This window comes from Dipodomys ordii, unplaced genomic scaffold, assembly GCF_000151885.1.
Source record: "Dipodomys ordii isolate 6190 unplaced genomic scaffold, Dord_2.0 Scaffold70, whole genome shotgun sequence".
NCBI lineage: Eukaryota > Metazoa > Chordata > Mammalia > Rodentia > Heteromyidae > Dipodomys > Dipodomys ordii.
Window position 1 is genome coordinate 2,592,278 of NW_012267286.1, and position 18,206 is coordinate 2,610,483.

The 18,206-nt window shown below is 35.9% G+C and overlaps 1 protein-coding gene across 1 annotated transcript in view; it reads left to right on the plus strand.

The window, feature by feature from the left end:
* Positions 1-14,581, plus strand: part of Ndst4 (N-deacetylase/N-sulfotransferase (heparan glucosaminyl) 4) — a 237,482-nt gene extending 222,901 nt beyond the window's left edge. The window contains exons 10-13 of the mRNA XM_013023770.1: positions 4,836-5,006; positions 6,123-6,232; positions 11,312-11,414; positions 14,462-14,581. Of these exons, the coding sequence (XP_012879224.1) occupies positions 4,836-5,006; positions 6,123-6,232; positions 11,312-11,414; positions 14,462-14,581 (504 nt within the window). The remainder of the gene's footprint in view (positions 1-4,835; positions 5,007-6,122; positions 6,233-11,311; positions 11,415-14,461) is intronic.
* Positions 14,582-18,206: the final 3,625 nt, after the last annotated feature.

The window sequence follows — 18,206 nt, forward strand, 5'->3', positions numbered from 1 at the left end:
CACGTAGGAATCCAGTTCATGTATGTCAATTAAAAAAAAGAAATCTGAATGATTCCAAAACAAAAGTAAGGGAGAAATGAGACACAAGCCTGTTACCTCGGAGTTTCATAGTTGAAGTGGGATGAAGGAAAATTCGAATTTAAGATGGAACATTTCCAAAGAAAATGAGAAACAAAAGGTCTTGGAGAGAAAATAGTTGAGCAACCCAGAGAATTCTAGGAAAAAGTACACTTGATGGTTCAATAAGTAGAAATATATTTCAAAAACATAATGCATAGAATCACAAAAAACAACCATCTAGAAATCCAATCATAAGCATTTTTAAACAATAACTGTTAACTCCATTCATTAAACTACTGAATGACAAGTTCCAATGAGAAGATTTGAGAGGAGATGGATGTAGAAACAACATTTTAATATACCTGCAACAAAAGCCTGTCAGGTCATATAAAATTATTTATTGATGGTAAAAAAAATCACTGTTACAGTAATTACTATAATTGTTATATACATTTACAAGTAAAGGAAAATATTGAACTTTGCTTATGGGATACTGTAAATAAAAGGCTTATTTTAATTTTTGTCAGTCTAAATTAATTGAGTCTATTGGATTTAGTGATTGGCCTCTAAGAAATCCTTGTTTCAATCTTGAGGGACAGATGATGAGACAAAAGTTCCTGGAAATATTCCTTCCAAGACTTGGAACAAACAATCTAAAATGATTCTATGGTCTATCCTTTGAGAAATCTAAAATGAATTCATCTGGTAAAAGGCAGGGAAATACCTTGATGAAAGAGCATTTTAAGGAGAAGAAAATGGAGGGAGGGTTGAATCTTTGTACAAGGATGAAATAAAATTGACTATAGATATTTAAAATGTCCTTTGCTCTTCAATTTATGGAAATAACATGAACCCAAACTATGTGAGAATATTTTTGTGTTTGTGTATGCTTTACTTAATTCATATAGATAGCAAAAGGTGGCTAAAATGAACTGTTGTGTGGGTGTGTATGCAAGTCCTGGAACTTGAACTTAGGTACTGGGTGCTGTCTCTGAGATTTTTGTGGGGTTTTTTTGGTGTTTTGTTTTTTGTTTTTTCTCATGGTATGGCTTGACCACTTGAGTCACAGCTCTACTTCTGGCATTGTGGTGGGAGACTGGAGATAAGAAACTCACGAGTTTTCTTGCCCAAGCTGCCTTCTAACCATAGTCCTCAGATCTCAGCCTCCTAAGTAGCTAGAGTTACAGGTATGAGCCACCAGGACTCAGTTTAAGGGCAAGTGTGTGTGTGTGTGTGTGTGTGTGTGTGTGTGTGTGTGTGTGTGTGTGTGTTTCTTTTAATGGTGTCAAAAGTATTGCAAATGTTAAACCTTAATTAAAATTTTTGAATTCAAGTAATTGAGGAAAATGTTGAGATTTTCCATCGCAGAAATAGTTACTGCTTAAAGAAGGCTTTTTTTCATGTCTATGAATTCATGGAACCTCTATACTGCGAGTGCTTCTCTGTGCTTGCCTTTCCAAATAAATTCTTTGAACATGCAGCTTTGAAAGGAATTATTTTTTTTCTGATAATACTTTTTAGTGCCATGTGGCTGAGAGCAAAGCCCCAGAGTGCCCAACATATCAAAATAATGTAGCTTATTACTTAGCTAGTCCTGTCTATTCAGTAAATATCATAAATCTACCACTCAGCAGGTGTGATTCAAAACTTCTACAAATGCCACCTGCTACTGTAATTTCTACCCCACTTTTTTTTAATAATGGACCTCACTGAGGAACTAAAATGCTATTTTCCCCCATAAAATATGTCATTTTGTGACTACCTGGTCATATTTTTTATACTAATCTTAGTTGCAAGCATATAAGGAAAAGTTAGCACTAAAGTTGGTATGAATCAGTGTAGAACAGATTAAAGTGTGGCTTTATATTAGCACTGATTATAAAAGAGCCTTCAGTTTTACTATAGTCTATTTTGCACATGGAACTGAGTCATCTTCCATACTCAGCATAAGGTATATACATATGATACTAACAATCTGCTACCTACTTATTTACTCTTGGCAATGTCTTCCAAAAATCAGCACTTACTAAATCAGTTTTATTTTTCTAGCTATTTTATTTCTAAAATTTTATTTCTAAACTCACACCTAAGACTCAGTATTCCCACAAAGGCCCAATATCATCAAACATTTCAGAACCTGATATAATTCTTTGGCTCTCCTCCACTAACGTCTCTTCACAATCCTTTGTAGATACATAGGAATATCATGGATGAAATCAGTTTGCTTACCTTCATACACCTCACTGACCTTCACTTATTTTATACGATAAAGTCCTTGTAGTTCACATGTTTGTTTTGTTTCTGGTTATCAAAATCATTCTCATGACATTTTAGCTCAAAAGCTTTCGCCACTGTAAATGGCTCCTTTTTTTTCTTTTTTAGAAATGTGTATATATTTCTATTGTTATTGTAAAAGTGATATATAGAAAGAAGGGTTACAATTACATAAGTTAGGTAATGAGAACATTTCTTTTTAACCAGTGTCATCTCTTCCCTCCCAATTTTTCCTTCCCATCCCCACCCACAAGTTCCATAGTCTAGTTGATTACCACTCCTGCCTTTCTCTACCCTTTGTCTCCATTTCTGTGCTCCCCTTCCCATCCCAAAGAGAGATAAACTTACAAATAAGACAAAGGAACAGAAAACAAAGCAGCAACAAAGAAAAAGTATCCTCTTGTTTCCACTTCTTGGAGTTCATTCCAATAAATATTATTTTATATGATCATATGTACATAGTGATTCAGCTTTGGTGATCCTCTCCTAAGAATATCCTCTTTTGGTCTCACTGTGTGAATATCTAGAGACTTATACAGTTAATTATGTCCCTGTGTATTGTTTTTCTTTTCTGCCTTCTCCCATCCAATATGTCTGCTTGTAGATTTATAGGCACATTCTAGTTACCACAAATAAGGGAAACCATGCAGCCTATGTTTCTTTGGGTCTGGCTTACTTCACTTAATATAATTTTTTCCAAGTCTTTCAATTTCCTTACAAATAGCACAATATCATTCTTTCTGATGGAGGAGTAGAATTTCCTTGTGTATATAAATGGCTCCTATTTCTATGTGGCTGAATTAATCCCTTATTGGCCTGGCTGTCAGAGCAAGAATCTTTCCATCTCCAGTCCAACACATGACTTCATTACAATCTATTACTCTATTTTCTCCATCACTAGATTTGACTTCTGTGAAGACAATGATTTATGTTTTTCTTACATCTTTTTGTTTAATCTCCAGAATATATTGCTATTCTTTGTCCTAGAAAGGTGCCCAATAGGTGCTTCTGTATTGACTGATAAAACCATCTCTCATCAAGCTGGCTCTCTCTTTGAAGCAACCATTGATTGGTCTGAGGATTTGGAACTGAAATGTAGAAGTGAAGCCCTATCTGAAAATTAGCATATTTAGGGAGAATCTCATGGGGAAAGCAACAGGATTTGGAGCTATATCATCAGGAACATGATACCTAAGTGAGCACTAGAATTAACACCAGCCAGGTAGAGAAACTCAGAACTGTCAGGACCTGCTGGAGTAGCCGTAATGAAACAAGTGAGAGTCATGATGTTAGCTAACTCTTACTCATTTAATCTCTTTTCATCAGGCTTGATTTTTGACATTGTTTCACTTCTAATCAGAAGTGAAGGCCTTTGTAATGAAGCATTTTTTTGGGGGGGTCCGGTCGTGGAGCCTGAACACTGGGCCTGGGCGCTGTCCCTCAGCTCTTCAGCTTAAGGCTAGCGCTCTACCACTGGAGCCACAGCGCCACTTCTGGCTTTTTTTTCTTTTTGCTTATATGGTGCTGAGGAATCGAACCCAGGGCCTCAGGCTTGCAAGGCAAGCGCTCTACTGCTGAGCCACCTTCCCAGCCCTGTAATGAAGCATTTTTGATGAAGCGATAAACAGGCTTGATCTGAGTATTAATGATATGGTGTGAAGGTCTGTATTTGAAGATACTTCAAAGTGTCCCTAAATAGTGAAATAGGCCAAGGGCTAAGACCTATTTCTATGTGTGCAGCATTTATCATGCATTTCATTCAAAAAATCAAGATACATACACACACAGACATGTGTGTCTGCCTATATATTTTTTTGTGTGTGCTAGTTCTTGGACTTGATCTCAGGATCAGGGTGCTGCCTCTGAGCTTCTTTTTGCTCAAGGCTAGTGCTCTGCCACTTAAACCATGGCTCTACTTCTGGCTTTTGGTTTTTGAGTAGTTTTTTGAAGATAAGAGTCTTACAGACTTTCCTGCCAAGGCTGTGTTCAAAGCATGATCCTCAGATCCCAACCTCCTGAGTAGCTAGAATTACTGGTGTGAACCTCCAGAGCCCAACAAAAGTAAGTAATATTTGTTACTGTATGAAATGACAAGGATACATTAAATAAATACTCATGCACATGTATACACACCTATGAAAGCATACTCACACTGACATTTGTTCTCAGGACTTGGATACTTTCCCTTAGCTCTTTTCCTCAAGACTGGTGTTCTATCCCTCGAGCCACACAGCTCTACTTCCTCCACTTTTTCAATTAAAAGTAATTTTATGGGCAGGGAATGTGGCTTAGTGGTAGAGTGCTTGCCTAGCATGCATAAAACCCTGGCCATAATTCCTCAGTACCACATACACAGAAAAAGCTGCAAGTGGCACTGTGGCTCAAGTGGTAGAGTGCTAGCCTTGAGCAAAAGCTCAGAGACAATGCTCAGGCCCTGAGTTCAGGACTGGTAAATAATAATAATAATAATTTTACATTTGAGTTTTTTTTTTAATTTAAAGCACCAACGATCTCATGAAGATCCAGCAGCCCTGAGGTTTAATTTCTATGAAGTTATTACCACAGGGCAATGGGCCCCGTCTGACTTGAAAACACTGCAGAGGAGATGTCTGGTACCAGGATGGTATGCAGTCCACATAGAGAGATGGCTAACCTACTTTGCGACTTCCCAGGTAATGTCCTGAAATGGCTCTTCTCTGTGTATTTGATCACGATTACATTGCACTGACTAGCAGAAAATGAGAATTAGAGTTACTACAGGTAATAATTAAAAATCAGAGACAATGTGACAAAGAGCCAAGGACCTTATATATAGATATATAGATAGATATGTATATATATATATATAGATATATATAATTTTACTAGAACTAATAGAACACTATTAGGTGGCTCTGAAACACAGATGTGGGGTCTTTTAACTAGGAACAGATGATCTCTAAGTGAAAAGTTCTCTCCAAAGAGAAGTCAGATGATTCACAGGCAAGAACTTCCCAGATTCCTGCCCTGGGGACCCGGGTAAGGAAGGAGCTCAGAAATCTGTCATAATGGGAAGTGCTATAATGGCTTAGGGGTCAAAGTTTAGAACCAGAAATAAGAACTTGAGGAAAGCATCACATCCCCTGCTAGTTTTCACCCCAGCCTCAGGCTCCATTGAAGCTCCATGTGGAATATCAGACAAATCCAATATTCCAGGGCAGAGGACCAAGTTCAGAAAGTCAGAAACAAGTTTCCTCTGCACATAACCCTCCTCTTGCTATATAATAATAGATGAGAAGTGAGACAGAGAATAGCTAGGAGAGGGTGATATTGGTTGGAATACAGGGGATACATGTATGGAGATGTAACAGTGAAATTCTCCCCTGTATGACTAACATAAGATAATTTTTAGACAAAGAATTGATGAGTGTTTAAGCCCTAAGCCGCAGGGTATGCTCAAGGGAAATGCAGCGGGCTGGAAAGTTATCTGATTATATACATCAGCATGGAAGAATCCTGGTCCAACTGAAGTGCTGAGTCAAGAGAATTTCTCCATTTACTTCTGATTGAGAATAAACTGCATTAAGGGCTATTACTGAATAACTCACAAACAATTGCAAGTTAAGGGAAACTTTAATTATTGTAAATTTGAAAGATGTAAGAATAGCAAATAGTTAAACTGTAGTCTAAGGAATGCATGCTTTCTTCATGCTGACCTAATTTATTCAAGCTATCCCAGGTCAAGAGAGGGAACTCACTCTATTCCATTTAGTTTGTTCTTCCTGAAGTGACTATTTTTGACTTGGCAGTTGCTAATTATTGATGGACAACAGCTGAGATCTGACCCAGCTACTGTGATGGATGAAGTCCAGAAGTTTCTGGGAGTTACACCTCATTATAATTACTCTGAAGCACTAACGTGAGTCTATTCTCATGCTTGATCTCATTTCCATTATTTGGCATCATAAATTATCACCAGTAGGTGTATATATAGCATCATTAATACTAGCAATGAATTTATACATCATTTTGCTACTCAAAAGCAGTCCAATCTTCATCATTCATGTACCCTCTTCCTTTGGAAGGCCAGGAATACTTTATCTTATAAAGCACTATAGATATTTTATATTATGATAAATTCCTCTATTTGTGAGCTTTTGCCCAATACATATCAAGTTGATTAAACTTTTTTACATGTCTTCTCCATACAAAAAGTATCCTACTAATTGGGATGATAAAGGTGATTTTAAAAAGTGAAGTTTTTTTCTTCCTGTGAGTAATTTACAAGTTGGAAGTGAAATACAGATAATAATTACTCCCTCTGTGAAAGTGAGCAGTATTTGGGAACAAAGGATGTTTATGTTTTATTCTGTATTCATTAAATTATTTATAAACAGATGCAATTATAGATGAGTTCTACTAGTCCATCGTTGCATTGTAAAATGTCTCCAAACCTTCTGGCATATAATAATGGCGATTTTATTACAGTGGGCCAGGAATTAGGCAAGGCACATCTGTTTTGTTCGTGGTGTCTGAGTCACAGCTGGGAAGTCTGGAATGTCTGGGTATGGTTCAAATGGCTGAGGTCTGAAATTACCTGGAGACATCTCCCTTACATGACTGGCTACTGGACTGAGCTAGCTCAAAGGCTGAGCTCAGGAACATGAAGACTCTTTGTGTGGTCTCTCTGTGACATTTCCATGAGCTTGACTTTGCCATAGTCTAATGTCTGTGTGCCAAGAGGAAGTAATATTTAAGGAAGCATGTAGATTTCTCAGGTCTAGACTTGAAAGCTACATTAGACCTCTTATGCTGTATTCTATGGGTGGCCATGATCACTAAGGTCAGTCCAAATGTAAGTCTGGCTCAGAGAGAAAAAGCACATGTGTTTTCTATCAAAAATGGAGGTTAGATCTAAATTGGAAACAGTATGCAAATACATACAGGATCATAGGTGATACAGGATCATATATTAACTAAAATATGGTATATTCAGGAGAGAATCCCAGTAGTGTTACTCCATTGAACAACTAACTTACAGTTCGTTGGCAAGAAGGAGGAGAAAAGAGAAGGATAGAAGAAGGGAAAGAGGAAGGTTGAGTGAATACAGTCATAATATTCAATGTACATATATGAAAGAGGAACTAGGAAAATTGGGAGAGACTGGGAAGAATTATGAAAGTGTGACATTGAACAAAATGCATTATACTCACAAAGCTACAGATCAAATTGAAACCCCTTTGTACAAATATTTAAAAGCAGGGTGCTGGTGGCTCATACTTGTAATCCTAGCTATTCAGGAGGCTGAGACCTGAGGATTATGGTTCAAAGCCAGTCCAGACAGGAAAGTTCATGGGACTCTTAATTCCAAGTAACCTCTAGAAAACTGGAAGTGGTGCTGGGGTTCAAAATGGTAGAGTGCTAGCCTTGAGCAAAAGGATCTCAGGGAAAGTGCCCAGGCCTTGAGTTCAAGCCACACAACAGACAAAAGAATAAACAAGTAAATAAAAAAGAGGAAAAATTGCTTTAGTATTAAAAAAATACAAGAATAGGGAAATGAGACCTCTTAATGACAAGGGTAGGCCAAATGTTGCCATCTGTAGTGACAGAGGAGCATGCTAGATAAGAGATAATATTACTTTCAACTTAAGAAAATAGACCCAAAGTTAAGGTAACTTAGAGTAAAGAGGTGGGTGAGAACGTAAAAAAGCAAAATAAAACAAAAATCAAACTGTGAAGCCGTCAAAACAGATTTGAAAAGGGCATGGAGTTTATTCATAAAAGACTCCCCCACAAAGTCTGAGATAAAGCCAATTAAATTTTAGATGAAACTCTAACAAGCCTGATTATGTAATTTCCCAGTTCATAGCAAATTAGACTCAGCAATTAGACAATTAGAGAGGGTAATGGAGGAACAGGAAAAACGGTAATAAGATTGGGTTGTTCCTTATCCACTAAAACAACCTAATGAAGTTTATACCCACACATGGAAATAGCAACATGGAGAATGCCCACTCATGTTGATTAAGGAGACAAAGCTCCTTATAATATGTTTTACATTATAATCATCGATGTTGCCCTATCTTGCCCTGCCTTTTGGCAATCAATTGTTTTGGTAACGACTCTATGCTATGTACTGAAAATATTTACTAATGGCTCAATTGGCTTGTAAAAATCATGCATTGTGTCTCATCACAAAAAGGTAATATAGTGAGCAAAGTATAATAAATTAGAAAAGCAAGTACCAGCCAACTCATGTCCCAGAAGTTCTCCCACAGTTACGTGTAAAAGGTTTTGCATTTTAATCCATAATTTTATGCCTACTAAAATGGAAACATGATGAGATGAATTGTCCAAATTTAGAGAAAATAAATACCCTTTGTTATACATAGCATATTGAAAGTGATTGGAAAGCAAAGCACATGGTTTCAAGGTTATAGGAACTGCACCTTTTAAAAATATTTTGTTCTTTCTTAATTAATTTGTATTGTAAATGTTATGTACAGAGGGGTGACAGTTATATAGGTCAGGTACTGAGTATATTTCTTTTTCAACACTATCACCTCTTCCCTAATTTTCTCCCAATTTTCCCCTCCTGAAACCCTCCTCCCCAAGTTGTATAGTTGATTTTCAGCATAGTGTCTAGTGAGTATCACTGCTGAATTAGTTCACCCTTTAAAAATATTTTTATTAACTTTAAATAGCTGTACAAAGGAGTCACCATTTAACAAAGCAGTTTATAGATATAATGCATCTTGATCAATGTCACCCCATTCAACATTCTCCCCCATCCCTCTCAAAGCACCCCTTTCCTTAATCTTCTTGGTTTGTAGAATATGGATTGATTTTTATGACTTAATTCTCCACAACAATCCTCTCTTCATTCCCCACTCCTCCCCTAGACCCTCTCCCCCTGCTGAATATTCATTTTCTGGTGTTTATTTTGTTGGATAGTGAGTTAGCCTTTCTAAGGAATTATACCATTGAGCTCTCTCCGGGATCTACCACATTTCAGTTAATACCTTTGTGTCCATTTACATACCGCCTTGAAGGGTTTACTTATATACTTATAAATTAATTCTTGCTTCAAGATATTAGAGAAAACATGCATCCTTTGTCTCTCCGAGCCTGACTTGGGTCAGTTAACATGATTTTTTTCCAGGTCCCAATAGTATTCTTTCTAATGGATGAGTAAAATTCCAGTGTGTGTGTGTGTGTGTGTGTGTGTGTGTGTGTGTGTAACATATATACAGAGAGAGAGAGATAACATTTTCTTGATCCATTCATCCCTTGAGGGACAACTGGACTGTTTGTTTCCCTCCCTTGGCTATGGTGAATAGTGCTACAGTGAACATGGTTGGGAAGGTGGTCTTACTATATTCTACTTTGTTTTCTTCTGGATGGATGTCCAAGGGTGGAATTGCTGGATCATAAGGTAGTTCTACATTTGGTACCCATATCTTTGAAAATAATTTCAAATGTTCTAGTTGCCTCTTCCTCTGGTTTATACAAAACCTTGCTCACAACAGCTGCCATGCAGAGCCAAGAATCTAAAACCTACCACGAGCCCTTGGTTCTACCTGAAAGCCAATGAGGTGTTCTTACTGGGTATATAATTATTTTGACTTTGTTACTGGTGTTGTAGTCTACCTTCATTCAGTTGAATATTCTCATTCTGAGGCAGAAAATACTGTGTAGGGCACTGTTATAACTTCTTCCCCATCTAATTTTTGCACGCCATGTTGTTTTTCCTCTTGGGAAATTAATGAAAACTAGAAAAAAGAACTATGATAGGCCGGGCACAGATTGAAAAGTTCAGATTGAAATGACTCTGTCTTCCTTTCGTCCATTTAACTAGTGATGTATTTAATTTTAATTGATAACATGTACTAGGACAACTTGGACTGTGAGGATTGGGGCTCTAATAATAGACTAGGCAGGGAACTGTGAAAAAGGCTTCTCTCTCACCCTAAATGAGTTCACATATGCGCAGAGGCAAATTGCAGGTGCACCGGTGTTACAGGAATGGGCCCAGGGCAACAAAATATCCTGCAACTAATTAACTTTACATCCCAGTCAATTATGCTTCATCCTTCTAAAACATCTGCTGAGCAACAAAAATGCAAACCTTTTCAATGTTTTATGCATGCAGCAAGTCCCATAGCAATAAATTTGAAATTTCCCTTATTTGGTTCATTCTTTCAGTTTTCCTATCTTGTTAGTCTTAAACAAAAATTTTTCTATGTTTGAGTTAAAAAAAACCCACATAATTAGGCTACCCATCTTTTGTTTTGTAACTTAGTTGCAGCCATGAGATTAAAACAGCATTAGAAAATTCCTGAAGAGTACAGGGAAATTAATCCTCTAACAAGATTATCTCCCTTCAAAAATCGGTTGTCTAATCTTGTACCCATTATTTGTATTGCCAATATCTCATACTGTCAAAAAGATACATGATAAATCATATATTTTTTATAAATTATATATATTTACATATACATTTACAAATTTGATTTACTTTATGAAACGTGTAATCATTTGAACTGCAAAAGAAAAGAGAGTATAATTTTTCCAAATTTGGAGCTTAATTATATATATTTTCAGAGTAGTAAAACTATATTATATTCAACCATTTTAGTGAACTCCATTGAATGACGTGAAAAATATGTCAATATATTTTGACAGGGAAATTACAAGTAAATAAAAATGTCTTTAGAACCTTTACATAGGTATGAACTGTACTGTTGATGTCTGGTCTCTTTTTTGGTAGATTCGTAAATAAAATATGGAACTTAATCACTTCAACAGAAAATTGGATTGGAAAGCCATATGCTTTTTTTCAGAGTACAATTACGTAAATCTATTCAACTTTGTAGACTTTTTGGACTCTTGTTTAGCTTCACTCAGATCAGCTGAACATTAAAAAAATGAATGATGGTAAAGCAAAGCAACAGTGTATGTTGTATTTTATCATCAGTGTATGTATTATCTGTTGTAGATTTGATCCCCAAAAGGGGTTTTGGTGTCAACTACTAGAAGGAGGAAAGACCAAATGTCTTGGGAAAAGCAAAGGCCGAAAATACCCACCCATGGATCAAGAGGTAATGCTTTCCTAGTCCAAATTACTTTGCCAAAAGTTTATAAGGACAGCCGCTTCAAAGGTAGCAAGATAAATTTGCTTTTTTTTACTCTGCTCTTTCTTTGGCATCAATAGTTCTATATATTTAGAAGGGAATATGGACAAACGGCTGGTTAAGTTTCTCTATAAATTGTTACCTGTTGGAATTCAATTCAAATATAAGTGTTTACTACAAAGCAACACTTTCTGAACTGTGTAAGGCACTTAAGTTGTACAGCATGTGAGGGATTTTAAATAATATGTATATATATATATGTATATACTAATACATTCAATACATATATCCACATCCCATAGATTAATATCAAACTAAGCAAAGGATAAAACAACAACAGACTCAGACTATTATAAGGTAGGTAACTTGGTTATGGTCACCGAGCTATGATCAGACCCATAATCTAATGACAAACTGAACTATGAAAAGACAGGAAAAGAAAACTCAACAAAAATGAGATATGCTATATCCCAGTGACTGACACCTGTTACCCTCACTACTCTGTAGGCTGAGATCTATAGGATCTCCGTTCAAAGCCATTGTAGGCAGAGAAGTCTCAGAGACTTCATCTCCCATTAATCAGCAAAATGCTGGGTGTGTAGTTTAGATAGTAGAACATCACATGTGAAGAAGAAAGATGGCTGAAAGCACAAGGCTTAGGATATAAGCCCTGATATCATTACACAAACAAAGGTATTGCCTGTATGTAGACATGGGAAAATGCCTATGTGTTTAAAGTTCGAGAACCACCAAATAATCTACTCTGAGTATTTCTCCTGAGGCAAGTGAGGAAAGAAAGGATGCAGGTGACTGAGATGTCACCATGCAGTAAACAGTACCAGAAGGTCTTAAAACTATACCTGTCAACTGAAAAAGTTCAAAATATTCTCAGAAATCTAATCTGCTTAAGTTGATGTAAGGGAAATGAATCCTAAGATATGTATTCAAATGTATTTTTCTTTCATGCGATTGTTTCTAACACATTTATAAGATATTTCTTTGTTGTTTTGTATGTCCCTCCCCCATGGTATAAACCCTGCTTTCACTGTATTTGAAGTTGGTATAAAAATTTGTGGAGGGGAAGGGAAAAACAAATCGTTTAAATAGGGATACAGGTGGACCCCTTGCAACAATGAGACGTACAAGATGTTATGTCGAAAACGAACTTGACAGCTTTGGTGGGAGGGGTGATGGGGGGGAGGAGGACTGGGTTGGGGGAGGGCAGGGGAGGATGGGAAGGGATGGGAAGGAGAAACAAAGGAGGCTACAATGCTTGACAAGAAATGCACTCCTTATCTTGCCCATGTAATTTTAACCCCTCTGTACAGTATTTTCACAATTAAAAAAAGGAAAGCAAAGATTGAAAAATTAAAAAAAAGAAATTTAATCTCTTAAAATAAAGAAAATGTAATTTTCCCACAACTACTGGAAAACACCGTCTCAGATTTGAAGTGCTTACAATCTACTTAAGGGAAGACACAGAATGAAAGATGAAATGCAGTTGTTTTCAATCTATTCATATAATGTATACAAAAGTTTCTAATGGAGTTTTATGAAGAAAACCATTTCTTTGTGTTAAAGTCTTAGGAAAGGATTAGAGAGATAATATGAGCAGATGGACAAATGCTGTGTAAGCCTTGATTTTCTTCATAGTCTGTAGAAGATAACTGTTCTCTACTATTCTATCATAGTTCTGCAACTATTTTTATTGAGTTAAAATATGATGTGAGAACATCCAAAGTTATAAGCTTTCAGATATCCAGAAACCACTGTAAAAGGAAAAGTTAAATGTGAAACTAAAACCATTCAGATATTTTATAATTCATCTTAACCATTTGTCTGATGAGGACCAATCTCAGTAGTTTGAGTGAATGAGTCCTGAAATAATAAAGGAAACATGTGTGTAATGTCACAAGTTATTTGTGTAATCATGAATTTTGATTTTTATGTTCACTTCTAATTTTTATTCATGGGGTCGCTTTTAAAGGTAATGTGTATAGTTTTATCTGGTTCACTTCTGTAAATTTAGTGTCTCATGAGTATGTATTCATTTATCTTTGGTATTATACGTTGTTGTAATTTTCTTTCTGTGTAGACATTGAATTTCTCTCAATAAATATGTACAATAATGATAGATAAGCCACTGAGGATATACCTGGACCTGTTTTAATTTTACAATTATGTTTTTGCCAAATTTATTTGCAAAGATAATAATGAACAATACTTGGAAAAAAATTAGAGTCAAATATTTTGTAGAACATTTATGATATACAATCTAGACTAGAGAATCCAAAATACACATTTTCCAAGAAATATATTATATAATCTTGTGTAAATAAATTGTTTAGCAACAAAATGATGTGGCATAAGATATAAATTTTCCATTAATATATTATTATTATTAATTTTTGTTTTCATACTGGGGCTTGAACTCAGGGCATAGGCCCCTGAACCTCTTCACTTAAGATTGATGCTCTACCATTTGAGCCACAACTCTACCTCTGGCCTTTTGCTGGTTAATTAGATATACACATCTCCTGGACTTTTCTTCCCAGGCTGGCTTTGATCAGGATGTTTCATATCTCAGCCTCTTGAGTAGATAGATTATAGGTGTGAGCCACTGTTGCGGGCAATATATTCAATGCATAGATAGAAGACCAATATTATGATTGATATGGAACTAAGCCATGGGACGATACGGGATGGAACAGTGATGATCTCAGACTACCATAGAATGAATAAATTCGTCACGATAACTGAGTTATAAGATGTATAAAATAATGACTGAAGTATGAATAGGCAAGTAAGTTCTCAGCAGAAGAGAAGATATATGGAGAAATGCCTTATATGTCATTCTAGAGTGGGAAAACCTGCCAACGATGTCCTCAGCCAGACACCATGAGTGTTTTGCCCAAGGCAAGGCAGGGAAAGGAAAGAGGCAAGTGACTGACAGTTGCTACTAGGGAGAAACGAATGGGCATCTTTAAAGTCTTCTGTTTCTTTTTCCTTTCCAGTCCAGAACCTTCCTGTCTAATTACTACCGGGATCACAACGTGGAACTGTCTAAACTGCTACATAGACTGGGCCAGCCTCTGCCATCCTGGCTGAGACAGGAGCTGCAAAAAGTGAGATAGCACTGAGTGAAGAACTTGCCTCTCACAAGTCTGGCTTTACAATCGAGTAGACAAACCAGACCCCACAGCTTTTTATCCCAACATGCACCTGTGACTGCCGGTGGAGGACTGTGCAAATAGACTTCCTTCGGTCTGTTTTGCTAAAATGATATTTGTCCTACCTGCACGCATTGGCGATTCTTAGCATTAATCACTATGTAAACTCTTCAGAACCAAATCACGGGGTTATGTGGTATTATCCTCTTCCCGTTGTGGAGAGCATCATGCAGCTGGGTCCCTCTGTTCATCAGTAATGCTACTGATATGCAAATAGCTAATTAAAATTGTGAGGAAATAATAAGACCTGCAGTATCTGTAAATGAGTTTAGTGGTAACCCAATAGCTGGATTAAGGGCTCATATTTTCCCTTTATTAACTTAAAAATATTTTTCTCCGTTTTTGGTGGTATGGGGGCTTGATCTTCCATTCATTCAACATATTTACATGACTGGCACTCTACCACTTGAGCCACATCTCCAGCCCAGCTTTGCTCTTGACTGATTACTCTGAACATGAAGTCACTCAGACCTTTCTGCCTGATTGGCCTCAAGAAAGATTCTCTGAATCTCAGCCTCCTGAGAAGCTAGGATTTACAAACCTGAGTTGCTGGTACTGGACAATCTTACTTGTTTTTTAAGAAAAGAAACTATAATACTCTATTCTTGTTTTTGAATTATTATTATTATTATATTTAGCCCATAGATTTTCCGCTGCTTTTCTACATCCTGTAATGAATGTTCTTGACTTTCTAAAAAGTTATTGAAGTCACCAGCTCCCATGTCTTTTCGTTGGTTTTCTTCTTGTTGGAGGAGACTACCTGAAAGGCTCCACATTCACTGGCTCTGACTATTTGATCTGCAGGGTGAGCCTTCCTCATTGAATTTGGCACGCTAGTTCAACAAGACTTGTTAGAGACGTTTGGTCAAAGGGACACTGGGAAAAACTAAATATTGGTAAGAAATGAGACACTAATATAAACCTCCACGGAGGTGCTGTAGCTTCTTTACAGAGCATGGAGTTTTTACCTAGCCAGTACAACTACTGTAGAAGATTTTGATTTTAATGTCTATTTTTAAATATATAATCTAAAACTTACCTGCTCAAACATCTGATTCTCCCATTGAAACCCAGATTCTCTGTCTCCTTTTTTCTCTCTGTCTCTCTCCTTCTCTCTCTCTCTCTCTCTCTGACACATGCACAAACACAAACATTAATTTCTAGAGAACTGATGTTCTTTCTGTCTTAGAACGATAGGCTCCTACCTCCTTTGGAGGTTATTGGCACACTACTTGAATTTTTATCGCATTTGTCAATGATGATATATTAAGGCTTTGTTAATCTTTTCAGTGATACATGAAGGGAAAATTCCAGTGGAACTGTAAATCAAACTGACTGTGGAAACATCACCCATCAATCCATCCCTTCTCCAGAGTAATTTTTCTATAGGCTATAAATAATATCTTTTTACTATAATTTAGAAATTAGGCTTGCAATAATGCAATAACAAATGGAAGGTCTTTTATTTGTTTCTTTTTTGGTTTTGGTTTTTGTTTTAAGCAAGCAAGTCAAAATAGAGGGTTGATTGAACATAGGGTTTTTTTCATACTTTATTTCAAAATTCAACTTTCCACTCATATTTCATGAAAAAAAATCCTATTTTTCCCCCTGCCTACTTAGACTCTCTTGATCCTTTTCAAAAAAAAACATGGAAGATTTTTTTTTCTGGAGCATGGGTCAATATGAATTGATATTTATTTTTGTGGTAGCTTTGCTAACTATTGGGCTCAAATGCCCAACCCTGTCTCTTAAGTGAACATGAGCTTTGTAGCACTGAATTAAACATACTAAAGAAAGTATACTTGTGTACATACATCTCTATTGTTCTATTGCCTTATTTGTTAGTTTAATTTAGTTTATGTTCTAGCTCTTCCTTTTGTTCTTCCTTTCTTCCTTGCTCTGTCTCTGTCTATATGTCTCTCTCTGTCTCTCACTCACTTTTGTTCTGTTGTTGCTTTTGTGTTTGGAAACATGGTGTCCCAATATGTTCCAGCCTGGCCTCAAATTTGCTACACAAAGACTCATTCTTTATTTCTTCACATAGTTTTCCTTTTTTGTTCAAGTGAGAAAACAAAAATAGTAACAGAATGGAGGAGAAATATTTTTCATATCAAGTAAAACTGGTATAATTTAGTGTCAACTTTTTAAAATATAATCCAATTTTCTGCTTTTTTCTCACTTTTCTCAATAATATAGATATACAAACTAGCTGCAATATCTGAGAACAAATGACCCCACACTTGACTACTCTCTCCTTCTCAATAATTTTAATCAGTGTGTATATTTATTATGTAATTTGACAAAAATACATTTACTTATATAATTCATCTTCATCTCAAGTAAAATGACAAAGAGACTCTAGGTTGTAGCATACTGTACTACAATAAGTCAGGGAAAATATCAGATTTAAGAATATTGTGATTTTAACCTTATCTACTTCAGAATTGTTGACTCAATATTTAATATATGTATTTCCCTAGAATGGTGTATTAAATTCTGTCTCATGGTATTAAGTGACATGCTTTTTATAAATTTTAAAATGCTTCCTAAACATTTAAACATGTTAGTTTTTCCTTTCCCCCATTATTCTTTACTCAAATTGTCTCACAAATACAATTATTGATTATTTCACTTTAATTAAATCAAGAATAGTATCCTATTTAAGTCTTCATCAATGTATCATGTATTCTTGTCAAGTATTAATTGCCAATTTTTGTTTCATAAAATGTCACTCAAAATAAAAAAACTTGTTTCTATTTAACAATGGCTAGAAGAGAAATAAGAATGAGATAACTATTCATGAGAAAAAAATTATACTTTTCCTATCAATTATTTTTATTCTAAAAATAGAGCTTTTAGTCCAAAGACAGATTCCATTTGCCTGGATTATAATAAACCCATTGTAAATTTGCTTTAGATGGTTTTGGGTTTTCTGTCTCACTGTTCTAATGTATTATAAAGTAACCTATTTACCTGAGTATTGATTGATTTTTACTTACTAACAACACAAAGTATTTATTGTGGAATAATATTTTAAATGCTCTGTTTCTGACTAGTAGGTAACATTATTCATTATTTTGATGACGGTACTTCACAAAAACTGATGGCCAATGATTTCACAAAGCAAGATGTCTGGTAGCTTTCCAAAAGATTTTTTTTCAACTATTCGAAAACAGATTAGCTGTGACATATCTACATATATATATATATATATATATATATATATAATATGATATTATTTGTATATATGTATAAAGCTAGATGCCCAATGGTTCATGCCTATAATCCTAGCTATTCAGAAGGCTGACATCTGAGCCTCTAGATTAGAAACCATCCTGGGCTGTCTATATGCAAATGTCTATGCAAACACAGTATGTCTGAGAAATTTTAGTTATTTTATTGGATTCAGAAAAGATAATTGAGACAGGGTCCCACTAATTAGTGTAGACTGGCCTAGAACCCATTATGTTCCTGGTTGGTCTCAAATTCATGATCCTCCTGCCTCATCCACCTTCATGCTAGAATTACA